General features: G+C 40.6%; 3 protein-coding genes across 3 annotated transcripts; all 3 read left to right on the top strand.

Moving 5' to 3' along the window:
- Positions 1 to 289: 289 nt before the first annotated feature.
- Positions 290 to 2,636, top strand: LOC149276564 (endoplasmic reticulum membrane adapter protein XK-like). The gene is made up of 3 exons (XM_089503498.1): positions 290 to 534; positions 1,432 to 1,694; positions 1,900 to 2,636. The coding sequence occupies exons 1-3, from the start codon at positions 290 to 292 to the stop codon at positions 2,634 to 2,636; spliced, it is 1,245 nt and encodes a 414-aa protein (XP_089359624.1).
- Positions 2,637 to 5,329: 2,693 nt separating this feature from the next.
- Positions 5,330 to 7,676, top strand: LOC149276563 (endoplasmic reticulum membrane adapter protein XK-like). The gene is made up of 3 exons (XM_089503497.1): positions 5,330 to 5,574; positions 6,472 to 6,734; positions 6,940 to 7,676. The coding sequence occupies exons 1-3, from the start codon at positions 5,330 to 5,332 to the stop codon at positions 7,674 to 7,676; spliced, it is 1,245 nt and encodes a 414-aa protein (XP_089359623.1).
- Positions 7,677 to 10,369: 2,693 nt separating this feature from the next.
- LOC149276562 (endoplasmic reticulum membrane adapter protein XK-like) lies at positions 10,370 to 12,716 on the top strand. The gene is made up of 3 exons (XM_089503496.1): positions 10,370 to 10,614; positions 11,512 to 11,774; positions 11,980 to 12,716. The coding sequence occupies exons 1-3, from the start codon at positions 10,370 to 10,372 to the stop codon at positions 12,714 to 12,716; spliced, it is 1,245 nt and encodes a 414-aa protein (XP_089359622.1).
- The last annotated feature ends 1,140 nt before the right edge of the window (positions 12,717 to 13,856 follow it).

Raw genomic sequence — 13,856 nt, 5'->3', positions numbered from 1 at the left:
AAACGGCAAAAGATAATACAATCATACACTTTGTTGAAAACATATAACTATTTAAATAACTGCTAAAATCAAACATGCTGCTGACAGCCAGCTGTTACATTATCAGAATTATGACATCACAAAGTGATTGTGATGTCACTGTAGGCTATAGGGACAGCAGCAGCTGGGTTAGGTCAGTTGATGGTTGGATAGTGTTTCGTGCACTTCTGCTTGCCTGACGCTGTTATTTCTCAAAAGTAGCTGTTCGCTACGCGGTGTTTCTGAGTGTCCGCACTCAAGCTGAGCGACCATGAAATTCCCTCGCTCAATTTTGATTTCTCTGTTTCTATATGTAGGAGAGACAATCTTAGGCCTGTACTTGAGCAGCACATACAGCACTGCAGTGCACAGAATTTGGTTGTACTTGACCCTCCTATTCTGTCTTCTGCCCTGCCTTCTGGTACAGATCTGTTTTGTCTGCTTCCACATGGAATTCTTTGATGACAGATCCCTGGAACATCTGTTTCATCTCCTGCAGCTGGGACCTCTGTTCAGGTGAGTGAGGAGGGAAGGTGCCCTGTATTTAGATAGATACCACATCAGTGAGCCAGTGCTTTAGGTACATGGCACACTGTCTATTGTAAAAGAAATGAAAACCGCTGATGATTCCATGCCATTTATTTATATAGTGCCCACAGATTCCATAGCGCTGTTAGAATAAGGGATAGACAAAATATTTCACAAAGACCATTTAGAATGAAATCACCAATAACACAGATTAAAGCATATTTCTACAGAAGGAAAAGATGGTCTGCTCTTGTGAGCAATTAGGAATCAATAGATGAATAAAGCCATCAAATACAACTGTCACAGATTTTGTATATGGCATCTGCTTACAAGTTATCACAATGTGATCCGTTGCAACTTAATGTTACGTGGTTTCATGTGCCGTCAGAGTTCATAGGTTTCAGGCCCCTTAAAAATGTATCGAATTTTCACTGACTCCCTCCCACTAAACCCGGACAACAAACGTGTTCTCATTTTAGATGGGTAAAAGGCGTTCCATTTAATATTTCTAGCTCTGATAGTACAAACAGCGGGAACAGGGGATATTTTGAAGGGAATGATTGTGTTTTGTAGAAAAGCGATACATACCGAGATATCATTTAAATACATGGAGTTTGAGTTGAATCTAAAATCTCAGACACTATTGAGTTTATGGTTTTATGTGTGCTTCTTGGCCAGATTATATTTGAACCGGAGATATACAGGGGGCTGGGGAGATGAATAGAAGGCGTTATGTTTTGGGTCAGGTTTGGGTGAAAGCATTTATCTAATGATGCAGGGCAGTAATAGTTTTCATTGTGTTAAATGGAACCTCACCCCATGTGGCTGTAATGTTCTGTCTAGTGTTAATAATGAGTGAACCCTATTTTTTCCTGTACTTTGCAGGTGTGTGCAAGTTCTCCGCCTTTACTTCATTAATGGAAAATCAGAGGATCCATACAACACCCTCATTAAGAGGAAGCAGCTGTCTGAAGATGGATGTTGTGTTGAGGTGGAACAGGAGGTTGGTCGCGTCGATATGCTGCTGTCCAAACACAGTTCTGCTTTCCGCTGGGCCTCCTTCATCCAAGCTTTCCTTGGGTCAGCACCTCAACTGATACTACAGCTGTATATTTCCATCTCACAACAGCATATAAGCCTATGCAGATGTAAGACAACATTTCTTTGTCGTTTCTTTGTCAATATAGTCACACACAAATTGTATGTGCAGAAATGCCCCAGTGATTAAGAACTACATTTTTTCTTCATAAATGCATATCATTTACACATACATTTATCAAACTGTCAATCAAGTGCCATTTGTCTTAATGTTTACTAAATGGAATTGTCCTTTCCTTTTCTGATTTTCTTCAGGCATGCTTATGAGTATCTCTCTGCTGTCCGTTACGTATGGAGCGTTACAGTGCAACATCCTGGCCATTCGAATTAATTACGAGGACTATGATTTCACCTTTCGACCAGCTGCCTACCTCTGCTTATTGCTTTGGAGATTCCTTGAGATTTCCAGCAGAGTCGTCGTGCTTGGCCTCTTCAGCTCCGTTTTCAAAACATGGACCCTGTGTGTGGTGGCCTTAAATCTGTTGGCTTTTATGCTCTACTCATGGATCAGTTTTTGGAAGAATAAGTCATCGGGAAACAACAAGAATGGTTTGAGCAAGTGTAGGACTGCTACTGAGCGTGCTGTACTGAACATCCTGTACTCTGTGACGAGCATTTTCTGCTGGTGTCCGATTCAGGTCGAGCTCAGTGAGCCCGACCTGATTACCAAATCAAACAATTGGTGTCGCATCACCATGTATTATATGCTCAGACATATTGAAAACACCGTCCTGATTTTCCTATGGTACATCTATCAAACAGATGTTTACTCGCTCATAGGTAGCTCTTTTTTGGTCGCACTGCTCCTGGTGGGTTATACCATATCGATGCTCTTCATGCTGATTTTTTATCAGTTCTTCCACCCCTGCAGGACGCTTTTCACAACTAGTTTTGTAGGTGGCTTGATGTCAGGCTTAAAGAGTCTTTGTTGTATGTGCAAACCTTCAAGAGCCCCAACAAATGAACATGGCTCCGAGGTCTGTGAGCCTTAGAACTGACAAGATGAGATTTACATCAATGCAAAGGAGTTGATCTGTGTTCATTGGGAAGCTACTCGACTACAGACTCTCGAAGCAGAAGCCGACAAAATGCACAGAATGCAGAGAGCATTAGGGGATATATAAGGACACAAGAAAACTAATATACCACATCTGTGTCTTCCCTAAATAAAGTGTTCTGAATGGCAATATTAAGAATGAAAGTGGTTTTTCGTTTGTTTGTTTTTTATTCTAAAAGCTTTATTTCCTGTGATCGCAAAAAACTTTCATGGCACAAAAGGGCACATGCATTATACGAGCGCCTCTACTGGTCGCAGCCAGGGAGCTCCTCTGGCATCAAGCAAGAGAGTCACTCTTACGAACTTTTAGCTCCAGGGGCGATCCTACGGATTCTCATTCAAGTTAACCCCTGCGATGCTACGTAGACAAGATAGGTAGGGACGGGACCAAGGAGACCAGCTAAGAGGTATTAACAAAGATGAACACGAAGATTCGTCTATGTTTACTGGCCACCATGTTAGTTTATTTGGTTTTCTGTTTCAACAAACTCACCATTCGTTTTCATGTTCTCCCGAATACGAATGCACAAGTCTAATATTAAGCATCAGAAGTGTATGCCAATAGGTTTTCTGCTTTGTTTTTTTTAATGCATGGAATTTTTATCCTCAGTATAAACACAAGAATTACAGCTTTAAGGGATCTCTTTTTGATACCTGCTCAACAAGTATTTGAAGCTCCAAATTTGTTGGGTGTATTTAAAATGAAAACTGAATGCACTTGGTGAACTACATTCAGGATGGACTGCCTGTAGCTACCAACTGTTTTATATGGTTACAAGCTGCAAACTGGTAGTTGCTAGCAGATAGGCGGCTATATGCCAGCTACTTGTTACTTTGACAGACATCAAACTACGTAACAAAGTATGATACAAAATACTGTTAATAGCTAAATAGGGACATCTGTCCATTCTCCATCAACAGTAGTTGTTTCTGTAATTATTGAAGCATAGCTCTGGGTTTTTTTTTTAATCCCAGAGCCCAGGGTTTTGGGAGTAAAATCTACTATATATTTAAATATATATATATATATATGTATATTAGTTTTTTTAGTTATTAAAACTCCTGAAACTCATTGTGAGTATGCAAGGTTAACGAGTACTCACTGATGCTTTTTGTATAGTAACACTTCTCTGCATTATCTGAAAACCCTGCACTGTTAGCGTGGTAATTATCAAGGGTCTACTGGCTCAAGAACCTTTTGATTAATAATGTTTCACAAACGATTTTTGATAGAGGCACCTGTAATGATCAGATATATTAAGTCAACTGGAATTTTTTTTAACAGCAGTTTCCCTTTTAAGAGTGAGTGTCATTAAGGTTTCTTACCTGTTGTAAGAACATTATGGCTAATAAATATAGAAAGGGAAGAACACGCTAAAAAACATATGAATTCATGTGTTGAGGTGTGTTTTCAAATGAGCAATATGCACATAGGACAAAGCAAGGAATCGGTGGACAACTAGCAAGTACAATTTAAAAGCACCTTTGTATGCAGCTAGCTGCGTTTGAAGGCAAGGCAAGCCATGTAAGGGGTAGGGCTAGCTCCTGATAAGTGTGAAATAGGGGGAGTGGAGAAAGAAGAAGGTCGACTGGAGACCCAAGGTAGTGGTCCTTCACCCGGAAACTCTGGGACAAATCTTTAGGGTTCTGATTTATGCTCATAAGTTTAAGCAGAAAAGCGCATCATTTTGCATCTGAGACAATGTTCTCTTGAAATGTGTTGTTAAACCTATGCCATGCATGGCTAGGATTATTTCTGTGCTGCTGATTATGTTTCAGTTTACATCTAGTTTCAACCATGATCAGCCATTTCAAATTCATTAACAGGTTTGTTGCAAGACAAGACTGCACACTTGAAACTTTTATACTGTGAGTTTAACCAAACTAACGTCCCACATTAAGCATAAGTAACACCCAGAGACATTGCCATGTCAGTAAACTGCAGCAAAGCTTCATAGTTAAAGACCCTTCATCCCCATAGCACCTTGGCTATTAACACCAAATTGTCACCGGTGCACTAGGTTCAGGCGGCGTCTGGTACATGTGCCTAAAGGCTTGTGCCCCACAAGCGAGGCCACACATCACGGTGATCTGCTCCTGCATTATACCAAGGCAAAATAACACAACAAAACGGCCATGAGCATATCCCACCAATACATACCAGCTGTTGGGAGGACCCGGGCAATTTTTGCGCCAGGGCCCTGTGGTTTCTAGTTACGCCCTTAGTCTAGTGCTTCAGTTGGCTACTATGTTCACTTCCATCGGCTCTTAATAAAAGCACCATTTCCCTTATGTAGTTTGTCCTCTGTGTTCCATTGAAATAAACTGCTTTATTTCAAAAACGGCAAAAGATAATACAATCATACACTTTGTTGAAAACATATAACTATTTAAATAACTGCTAAAATCAAACATGCTGCTGACAGCCAGCTGTTACATTATCAGAATTATGACATCACAAAGTGATTGTGATGTCACTGTAGGCTATAGGGACAGCAGCAGCTGGGTTAGGTCAGTTGATGGTTGGATAGTGTTTCGTGCACTTCTGCTTGCCTGACGCTGTTATTTCTCAAAAGTAGCTGTTCGCTACGCGGTGTTTCTGAGTGTCCGCACTCAAGCTGAGCGACCATGAAATTCCCTCGCTCAATTTTGATTTCTCTGTTTCTATATGTAGGAGAGACAATCTTAGGCCTGTACTTGAGCAGCACATACAGCACTGCAGTGCACAGAATTTGGTTGTACTTGACCCTCCTATTCTGTCTTCTGCCCTGCCTTCTGGTACAGATCTGTTTTGTCTGCTTCCACATGGAATTCTTTGATGACAGATCCCTGGAACATCTGTTTCATCTCCTGCAGCTGGGACCTCTGTTCAGGTGAGTGAGGAGGGAAGGTGCCCTGTATTTAGATAGATACCACATCAGTGAGCCAGTGCTTTAGGTACATGGCACACTGTCTATTGTAAAAGAAATGAAAACCGCTGATGATTCCATGCCATTTATTTATATAGTGCCCACAGATTCCATAGCGCTGTTAGAATAAGGGATAGACAAAATATTTCACAAAGACCATTTAGAATGAAATCACCAATAACACAGATTAAAGCATATTTCTACAGAAGGAAAAGATGGTCTGCTCTTGTGAGCAATTAGGAATCAATAGATGAATAAAGCCATCAAATACAACTGTCACAGATTTTGTATATGGCATCTGCTTACAAGTTATCACAATGTGATCCGTTGCAACTTAATGTTACGTGGTTTCATGTGCCGTCAGAGTTCATAGGTTTCAGGCCCCTTAAAAATGTATCGAATTTTCACTGACTCCCTCCCACTAAACCCGGACAACAAACGTGTTCTCATTTTAGATGGGTAAAAGGCGTTCCATTTAATATTTCTAGCTCTGATAGTACAAACAGCGGGAACAGGGGATATTTTGAAGGGAATGATTGTGTTTTGTAGAAAAGCGATACATACCGAGATATCATTTAAATACATGGAGTTTGAGTTGAATCTAAAATCTCAGACACTATTGAGTTTATGGTTTTATGTGTGCTTCTTGGCCAGATTATATTTGAACCGGAGATATACAGGGGGCTGGGGAGATGAATAGAAGGCGTTATGTTTTGGGTCAGGTTTGGGTGAAAGCATTTATCTAATGATGCAGGGCAGTAATAGTTTTCATTGTGTTAAATGGAACCTCACCCCATGTGGCTGTAATGTTCTGTCTAGTGTTAATAATGAGTGAACCCTATTTTTTCCTGTACTTTGCAGGTGTGTGCAAGTTCTCCGCCTTTACTTCATTAATGGAAAATCAGAGGATCCATACAACACCCTCATTAAGAGGAAGCAGCTGTCTGAAGATGGATGTTGTGTTGAGGTGGAACAGGAGGTTGGTCGCGTCGATATGCTGCTGTCCAAACACAGTTCTGCTTTCCGCTGGGCCTCCTTCATCCAAGCTTTCCTTGGGTCAGCACCTCAACTGATACTACAGCTGTATATTTCCATCTCACAACAGCATATAAGCCTATGCAGATGTAAGACAACATTTCTTTGTCGTTTCTTTGTCAATATAGTCACACACAAATTGTATGTGCAGAAATGCCCCAGTGATTAAGAACTACATTTTTTCTTCATAAATGCATATCATTTACACATACATTTATCAAACTGTCAATCAAGTGCCATTTGTCTTAATGTTTACTAAATGGAATTGTCCTTTCCTTTTCTGATTTTCTTCAGGCATGCTTATGAGTATCTCTCTGCTGTCCGTTACGTATGGAGCGTTACAGTGCAACATCCTGGCCATTCGAATTAATTACGAGGACTATGATTTCACCTTTCGACCAGCTGCCTACCTCTGCTTATTGCTTTGGAGATTCCTTGAGATTTCCAGCAGAGTCGTCGTGCTTGGCCTCTTCAGCTCCGTTTTCAAAACATGGACCCTGTGTGTGGTGGCCTTAAATCTGTTGGCTTTTATGCTCTACTCATGGATCAGTTTTTGGAAGAATAAGTCATCGGGAAACAACAAGAATGGTTTGAGCAAGTGTAGGACTGCTACTGAGCGTGCTGTACTGAACATCCTGTACTCTGTGACGAGCATTTTCTGCTGGTGTCCGATTCAGGTCGAGCTCAGTGAGCCCGACCTGATTACCAAATCAAACAATTGGTGTCGCATCACCATGTATTATATGCTCAGACATATTGAAAACACCGTCCTGATTTTCCTATGGTACATCTATCAAACAGATGTTTACTCGCTCATAGGTAGCTCTTTTTTGGTCGCACTGCTCCTGGTGGGTTATACCATATCGATGCTCTTCATGCTGATTTTTTATCAGTTCTTCCACCCCTGCAGGACGCTTTTCACAACTAGTTTTGTAGGTGGCTTGATGTCAGGCTTAAAGAGTCTTTGTTGTATGTGCAAACCTTCAAGAGCCCCAACAAATGAACATGGCTCCGAGGTCTGTGAGCCTTAGAACTGACAAGATGAGATTTACATCAATGCAAAGGAGTTGATCTGTGTTCATTGGGAAGCTACTCGACTACAGACTCTCGAAGCAGAAGCCGACAAAATGCACAGAATGCAGAGAGCATTAGGGGATATATAAGGACACAAGAAAACTAATATACCACATCTGTGTCTTCCCTAAATAAAGTGTTCTGAATGGCAATATTAAGAATGAAAGTGGTTTTTCGTTTGTTTGTTTTTTATTCTAAAAGCTTTATTTCCTGTGATCGCAAAAAACTTTCATGGCACAAAAGGGCACATGCATTATACGAGCGCCTCTACTGGTCGCAGCCAGGGAGCTCCTCTGGCATCAAGCAAGAGAGTCACTCTTACGAACTTTTAGCTCCAGGGGCGATCCTACGGATTCTCATTCAAGTTAACCCCTGCGATGCTACGTAGACAAGATAGGTAGGGACGGGACCAAGGAGACCAGCTAAGAGGTATTAACAAAGATGAACACGAAGATTCGTCTATGTTTACTGGCCACCATGTTAGTTTATTTGGTTTTCTGTTTCAACAAACTCACCATTCGTTTTCATGTTCTCCCGAATACGAATGCACAAGTCTAATATTAAGCATCAGAAGTGTATGCCAATAGGTTTTCTGCTTTGTTTTTTTTAATGCATGGAATTTTTATCCTCAGTATAAACACAAGAATTACAGCTTTAAGGGATCTCTTTTTGATACCTGCTCAACAAGTATTTGAAGCTCCAAATTTGTTGGGTGTATTTAAAATGAAAACTGAATGCACTTGGTGAACTACATTCAGGATGGACTGCCTGTAGCTACCAACTGTTTTATATGGTTACAAGCTGCAAACTGGTAGTTGCTAGCAGATAGGCGGCTATATGCCAGCTACTTGTTACTTTGACAGACATCAAACTACGTAACAAAGTATGATACAAAATACTGTTAATAGCTAAATAGGGACATCTGTCCATTCTCCATCAACAGTAGTTGTTTCTGTAATTATTGAAGCATAGCTCTGGGTTTTTTTTTTAATCCCAGAGCCCAGGGTTTTGGGAGTAAAATCTACTATATATTTAAATATATATATATATATATGTATATTAGTTTTTTTAGTTATTAAAACTCCTGAAACTCATTGTGAGTATGCAAGGTTAACGAGTACTCACTGATGCTTTTTGTATAGTAACACTTCTCTGCATTATCTGAAAACCCTGCACTGTTAGCGTGGTAATTATCAAGGGTCTACTGGCTCAAGAACCTTTTGATTAATAATGTTTCACAAACGATTTTTGATAGAGGCACCTGTAATGATCAGATATATTAAGTCAACTGGAATTTTTTTTAACAGCAGTTTCCCTTTTAAGAGTGAGTGTCATTAAGGTTTCTTACCTGTTGTAAGAACATTATGGCTAATAAATATAGAAAGGGAAGAACACGCTAAAAAACATATGAATTCATGTGTTGAGGTGTGTTTTCAAATGAGCAATATGCACATAGGACAAAGCAAGGAATCGGTGGACAACTAGCAAGTACAATTTAAAAGCACCTTTGTATGCAGCTAGCTGCGTTTGAAGGCAAGGCAAGCCATGTAAGGGGTAGGGCTAGCTCCTGATAAGTGTGAAATAGGGGGAGTGGAGAAAGAAGAAGGTCGACTGGAGACCCAAGGTAGTGGTCCTTCACCCGGAAACTCTGGGACAAATCTTTAGGGTTCTGATTTATGCTCATAAGTTTAAGCAGAAAAGCGCATCATTTTGCATCTGAGACAATGTTCTCTTGAAATGTGTTGTTAAACCTATGCCATGCATGGCTAGGATTATTTCTGTGCTGCTGATTATGTTTCAGTTTACATCTAGTTTCAACCATGATCAGCCATTTCAAATTCATTAACAGGTTTGTTGCAAGACAAGACTGCACACTTGAAACTTTTATACTGTGAGTTTAACCAAACTAACGTCCCACATTAAGCATAAGTAACACCCAGAGACATTGCCATGTCAGTAAACTGCAGCAAAGCTTCATAGTTAAAGACCCTTCATCCCCATAGCACCTTGGCTATTAACACCAAATTGTCACCGGTGCACTAGGTTCAGGCGGCGTCTGGTACATGTGCCTAAAGGCTTGTGCCCCACAAGCGAGGCCACACATCACGGTGATCTGCTCCTGCATTATACCAAGGCAAAATAACACAACAAAACGGCCATGAGCATATCCCACCAATACATACCAGCTGTTGGGAGGACCCGGGCAATTTTTGCGCCAGGGCCCTGTGGTTTCTAGTTACGCCCTTAGTCTAGTGCTTCAGTTGGCTACTATGTTCACTTCCATCGGCTCTTAATAAAAGCACCATTTCCCTTATGTAGTTTGTCCTCTGTGTTCCATTGAAATAAACTGCTTTATTTCAAAAACGGCAAAAGATAATACAATCATACACTTTGTTGAAAACATATAACTATTTAAATAACTGCTAAAATCAAACATGCTGCTGACAGCCAGCTGTTACATTATCAGAATTATGACATCACAAAGTGATTGTGATGTCACTGTAGGCTATAGGGACAGCAGCAGCTGGGTTAGGTCAGTTGATGGTTGGATAGTGTTTCGTGCACTTCTGCTTGCCTGACGCTGTTATTTCTCAAAAGTAGCTGTTCGCTACGCGGTGTTTCTGAGTGTCCGCACTCAAGCTGAGCGACCATGAAATTCCCTCGCTCAATTTTGATTTCTCTGTTTCTATATGTAGGAGAGACAATCTTAGGCCTGTACTTGAGCAGCACATACAGCACTGCAGTGCACAGAATTTGGTTGTACTTGACCCTCCTATTCTGTCTTCTGCCCTGCCTTCTGGTACAGATCTGTTTTGTCTGCTTCCACATGGAATTCTTTGATGACAGATCCCTGGAACATCTGTTTCATCTCCTGCAGCTGGGACCTCTGTTCAGGTGAGTGAGGAGGGAAGGTGCCCTGTATTTAGATAGATACCACATCAGTGAGCCAGTGCTTTAGGTACATGGCACACTGTCTATTGTAAAAGAAATGAAAACCGCTGATGATTCCATGCCATTTATTTATATAGTGCCCACAGATTCCATAGCGCTGTTAGAATAAGGGATAGACAAAATATTTCACAAAGACCATTTAGAATGAAATCACCAATAACACAGATTAAAGCATATTTCTACAGAAGGAAAAGATGGTCTGCTCTTGTGAGCAATTAGGAATCAATAGATGAATAAAGCCATCAAATACAACTGTCACAGATTTTGTATATGGCATCTGCTTACAAGTTATCACAATGTGATCCGTTGCAACTTAATGTTACGTGGTTTCATGTGCCGTCAGAGTTCATAGGTTTCAGGCCCCTTAAAAATGTATCGAATTTTCACTGACTCCCTCCCACTAAACCCGGACAACAAACGTGTTCTCATTTTAGATGGGTAAAAGGCGTTCCATTTAATATTTCTAGCTCTGATAGTACAAACAGCGGGAACAGGGGATATTTTGAAGGGAATGATTGTGTTTTGTAGAAAAGCGATACATACCGAGATATCATTTAAATACATGGAGTTTGAGTTGAATCTAAAATCTCAGACACTATTGAGTTTATGGTTTTATGTGTGCTTCTTGGCCAGATTATATTTGAACCGGAGATATACAGGGGGCTGGGGAGATGAATAGAAGGCGTTATGTTTTGGGTCAGGTTTGGGTGAAAGCATTTATCTAATGATGCAGGGCAGTAATAGTTTTCATTGTGTTAAATGGAACCTCACCCCATGTGGCTGTAATGTTCTGTCTAGTGTTAATAATGAGTGAACCCTATTTTTTCCTGTACTTTGCAGGTGTGTGCAAGTTCTCCGCCTTTACTTCATTAATGGAAAATCAGAGGATCCATACAACACCCTCATTAAGAGGAAGCAGCTGTCTGAAGATGGATGTTGTGTTGAGGTGGAACAGGAGGTTGGTCGCGTCGATATGCTGCTGTCCAAACACAGTTCTGCTTTCCGCTGGGCCTCCTTCATCCAAGCTTTCCTTGGGTCAGCACCTCAACTGATACTACAGCTGTATATTTCCATCTCACAACAGCATATAAGCCTATGCAGATGTAAGACAACATTTCTTTGTCGTTTCTTTGTCAATATAGTCACACACAAATTGTATGTGCAGAAATGCCCCAGTGATTAAGAACTACATTTTTTCTTCATAAATGCATATCATTTACACATACATTTATCAAACTGTCAATCAAGTGCCATTTGTCTTAATGTTTACTAAATGGAATTGTCCTTTCCTTTTCTGATTTTCTTCAGGCATGCTTATGAGTATCTCTCTGCTGTCCGTTACGTATGGAGCGTTACAGTGCAACATCCTGGCCATTCGAATTAATTACGAGGACTATGATTTCACCTTTCGACCAGCTGCCTACCTCTGCTTATTGCTTTGGAGATTCCTTGAGATTTCCAGCAGAGTCGTCGTGCTTGGCCTCTTCAGCTCCGTTTTCAAAACATGGACCCTGTGTGTGGTGGCCTTAAATCTGTTGGCTTTTATGCTCTACTCATGGATCAGTTTTTGGAAGAATAAGTCATCGGGAAACAACAAGAATGGTTTGAGCAAGTGTAGGACTGCTACTGAGCGTGCTGTACTGAACATCCTGTACTCTGTGACGAGCATTTTCTGCTGGTGTCCGATTCAGGTCGAGCTCAGTGAGCCCGACCTGATTACCAAATCAAACAATTGGTGTCGCATCACCATGTATTATATGCTCAGACATATTGAAAACACCGTCCTGATTTTCCTATGGTACATCTATCAAACAGATGTTTACTCGCTCATAGGTAGCTCTTTTTTGGTCGCACTGCTCCTGGTGGGTTATACCATATCGATGCTCTTCATGCTGATTTTTTATCAGTTCTTCCACCCCTGCAGGACGCTTTTCACAACTAGTTTTGTAGGTGGCTTGATGTCAGGCTTAAAGAGTCTTTGTTGTATGTGCAAACCTTCAAGAGCCCCAACAAATGAACATGGCTCCGAGGTCTGTGAGCCTTAGAACTGACAAGATGAGATTTACATCAATGCAAAGGAGTTGATCTGTGTTCATTGGGAAGCTACTCGACTACAGACTCTCGAAGCAGAAGCCGACAAAATGCACAGAATGCAGAGAGCATTAGGGGATATATAAGGACACAAGAAAACTAATATACCACATCTGTGTCTTCCCTAAATAAAGTGTTCTGAATGGCAATATTAAGAATGAAAGTGGTTTTTCGTTTGTTTGTTTTTTATTCTAAAAGCTTTATTTCCTGTGATCGCAAAAAACTTTCATGGCACAAAAGGGCACATGCATTATACGAGCGCCTCTACTGGTCGCAGCCAGGGAGCTCCTCTGGCATCAAGCAAGAGAGTCACTCTTACGAACTTTTAGCTCCAGGGGCGATCCTACGGATTCTCATTCAAGTTAACCCCTGCGATGCTACGTAGACAAGATAGGTAGGGACGGGACCAAGGAGACCAGCTAAGAGGTATTAACAAAGATGAACACGAAGATTCGTCTATGTTTACTGGCCACCATGTTAGTTTATTTGGTTTTCTGTTTCAACAAACTCACCATTCGTTTTCATGTTCTCCCGAATACGAATGCACAAGTCTAATATTAAGCATCAGAAGTGTATGCCAATAGGTTTTCTGCTTTGTTTTTTTTAATGCATGGAATTTTTATCCTCAGTATAAACACAAGAATTACAGCTTTAAGGGATCTCTTTTTGATACCTGCTCAACAAGTATTTGAAGCTCCAAATTTGTTGGGTGTATTTAAAATGAAAACTGAATGCACTTGGTGAACTACATTCAGGATGGACTGCCTGTAGCTACCAACTGTTTTATATGGTTACAAGCTGCAAACTGGTAGTTGCTAGCAGATAGGCGGCTATATGCCAGCTACTTGTTACTTTGACAGACATCAAACTACGTAACAAAGTATGATACAAAATACTGTTAATAGCTAAATAGGGACATCTGTCCATTCTCCATCAACAGTAGTTGTTTCTGTAATTATTGAAGCATAGCTCTGGGTTTTTTTTTTAATCCCAGAGCCCAGGGTTTTGGGAGTAAAATCTACTATATATTTAAATATATATATATATATATGTATATTAGTTTTTTTAGTTATTAAAACTCCTGAAACTCATTG

The sequence above is a fragment of the Sceloporus occidentalis genome, unplaced genomic scaffold (assembly GCF_023333645.1).
Source record: "Sceloporus occidentalis isolate IW3139 unplaced genomic scaffold, rSceOcc1.0.p SCAF_234, whole genome shotgun sequence".
Taxonomy (NCBI): Eukaryota; Metazoa; Chordata; class Lepidosauria; order Squamata; family Phrynosomatidae; genus Sceloporus; species Sceloporus occidentalis.
This window is presented reverse-complemented; position numbering and strand designations above follow the sequence as displayed.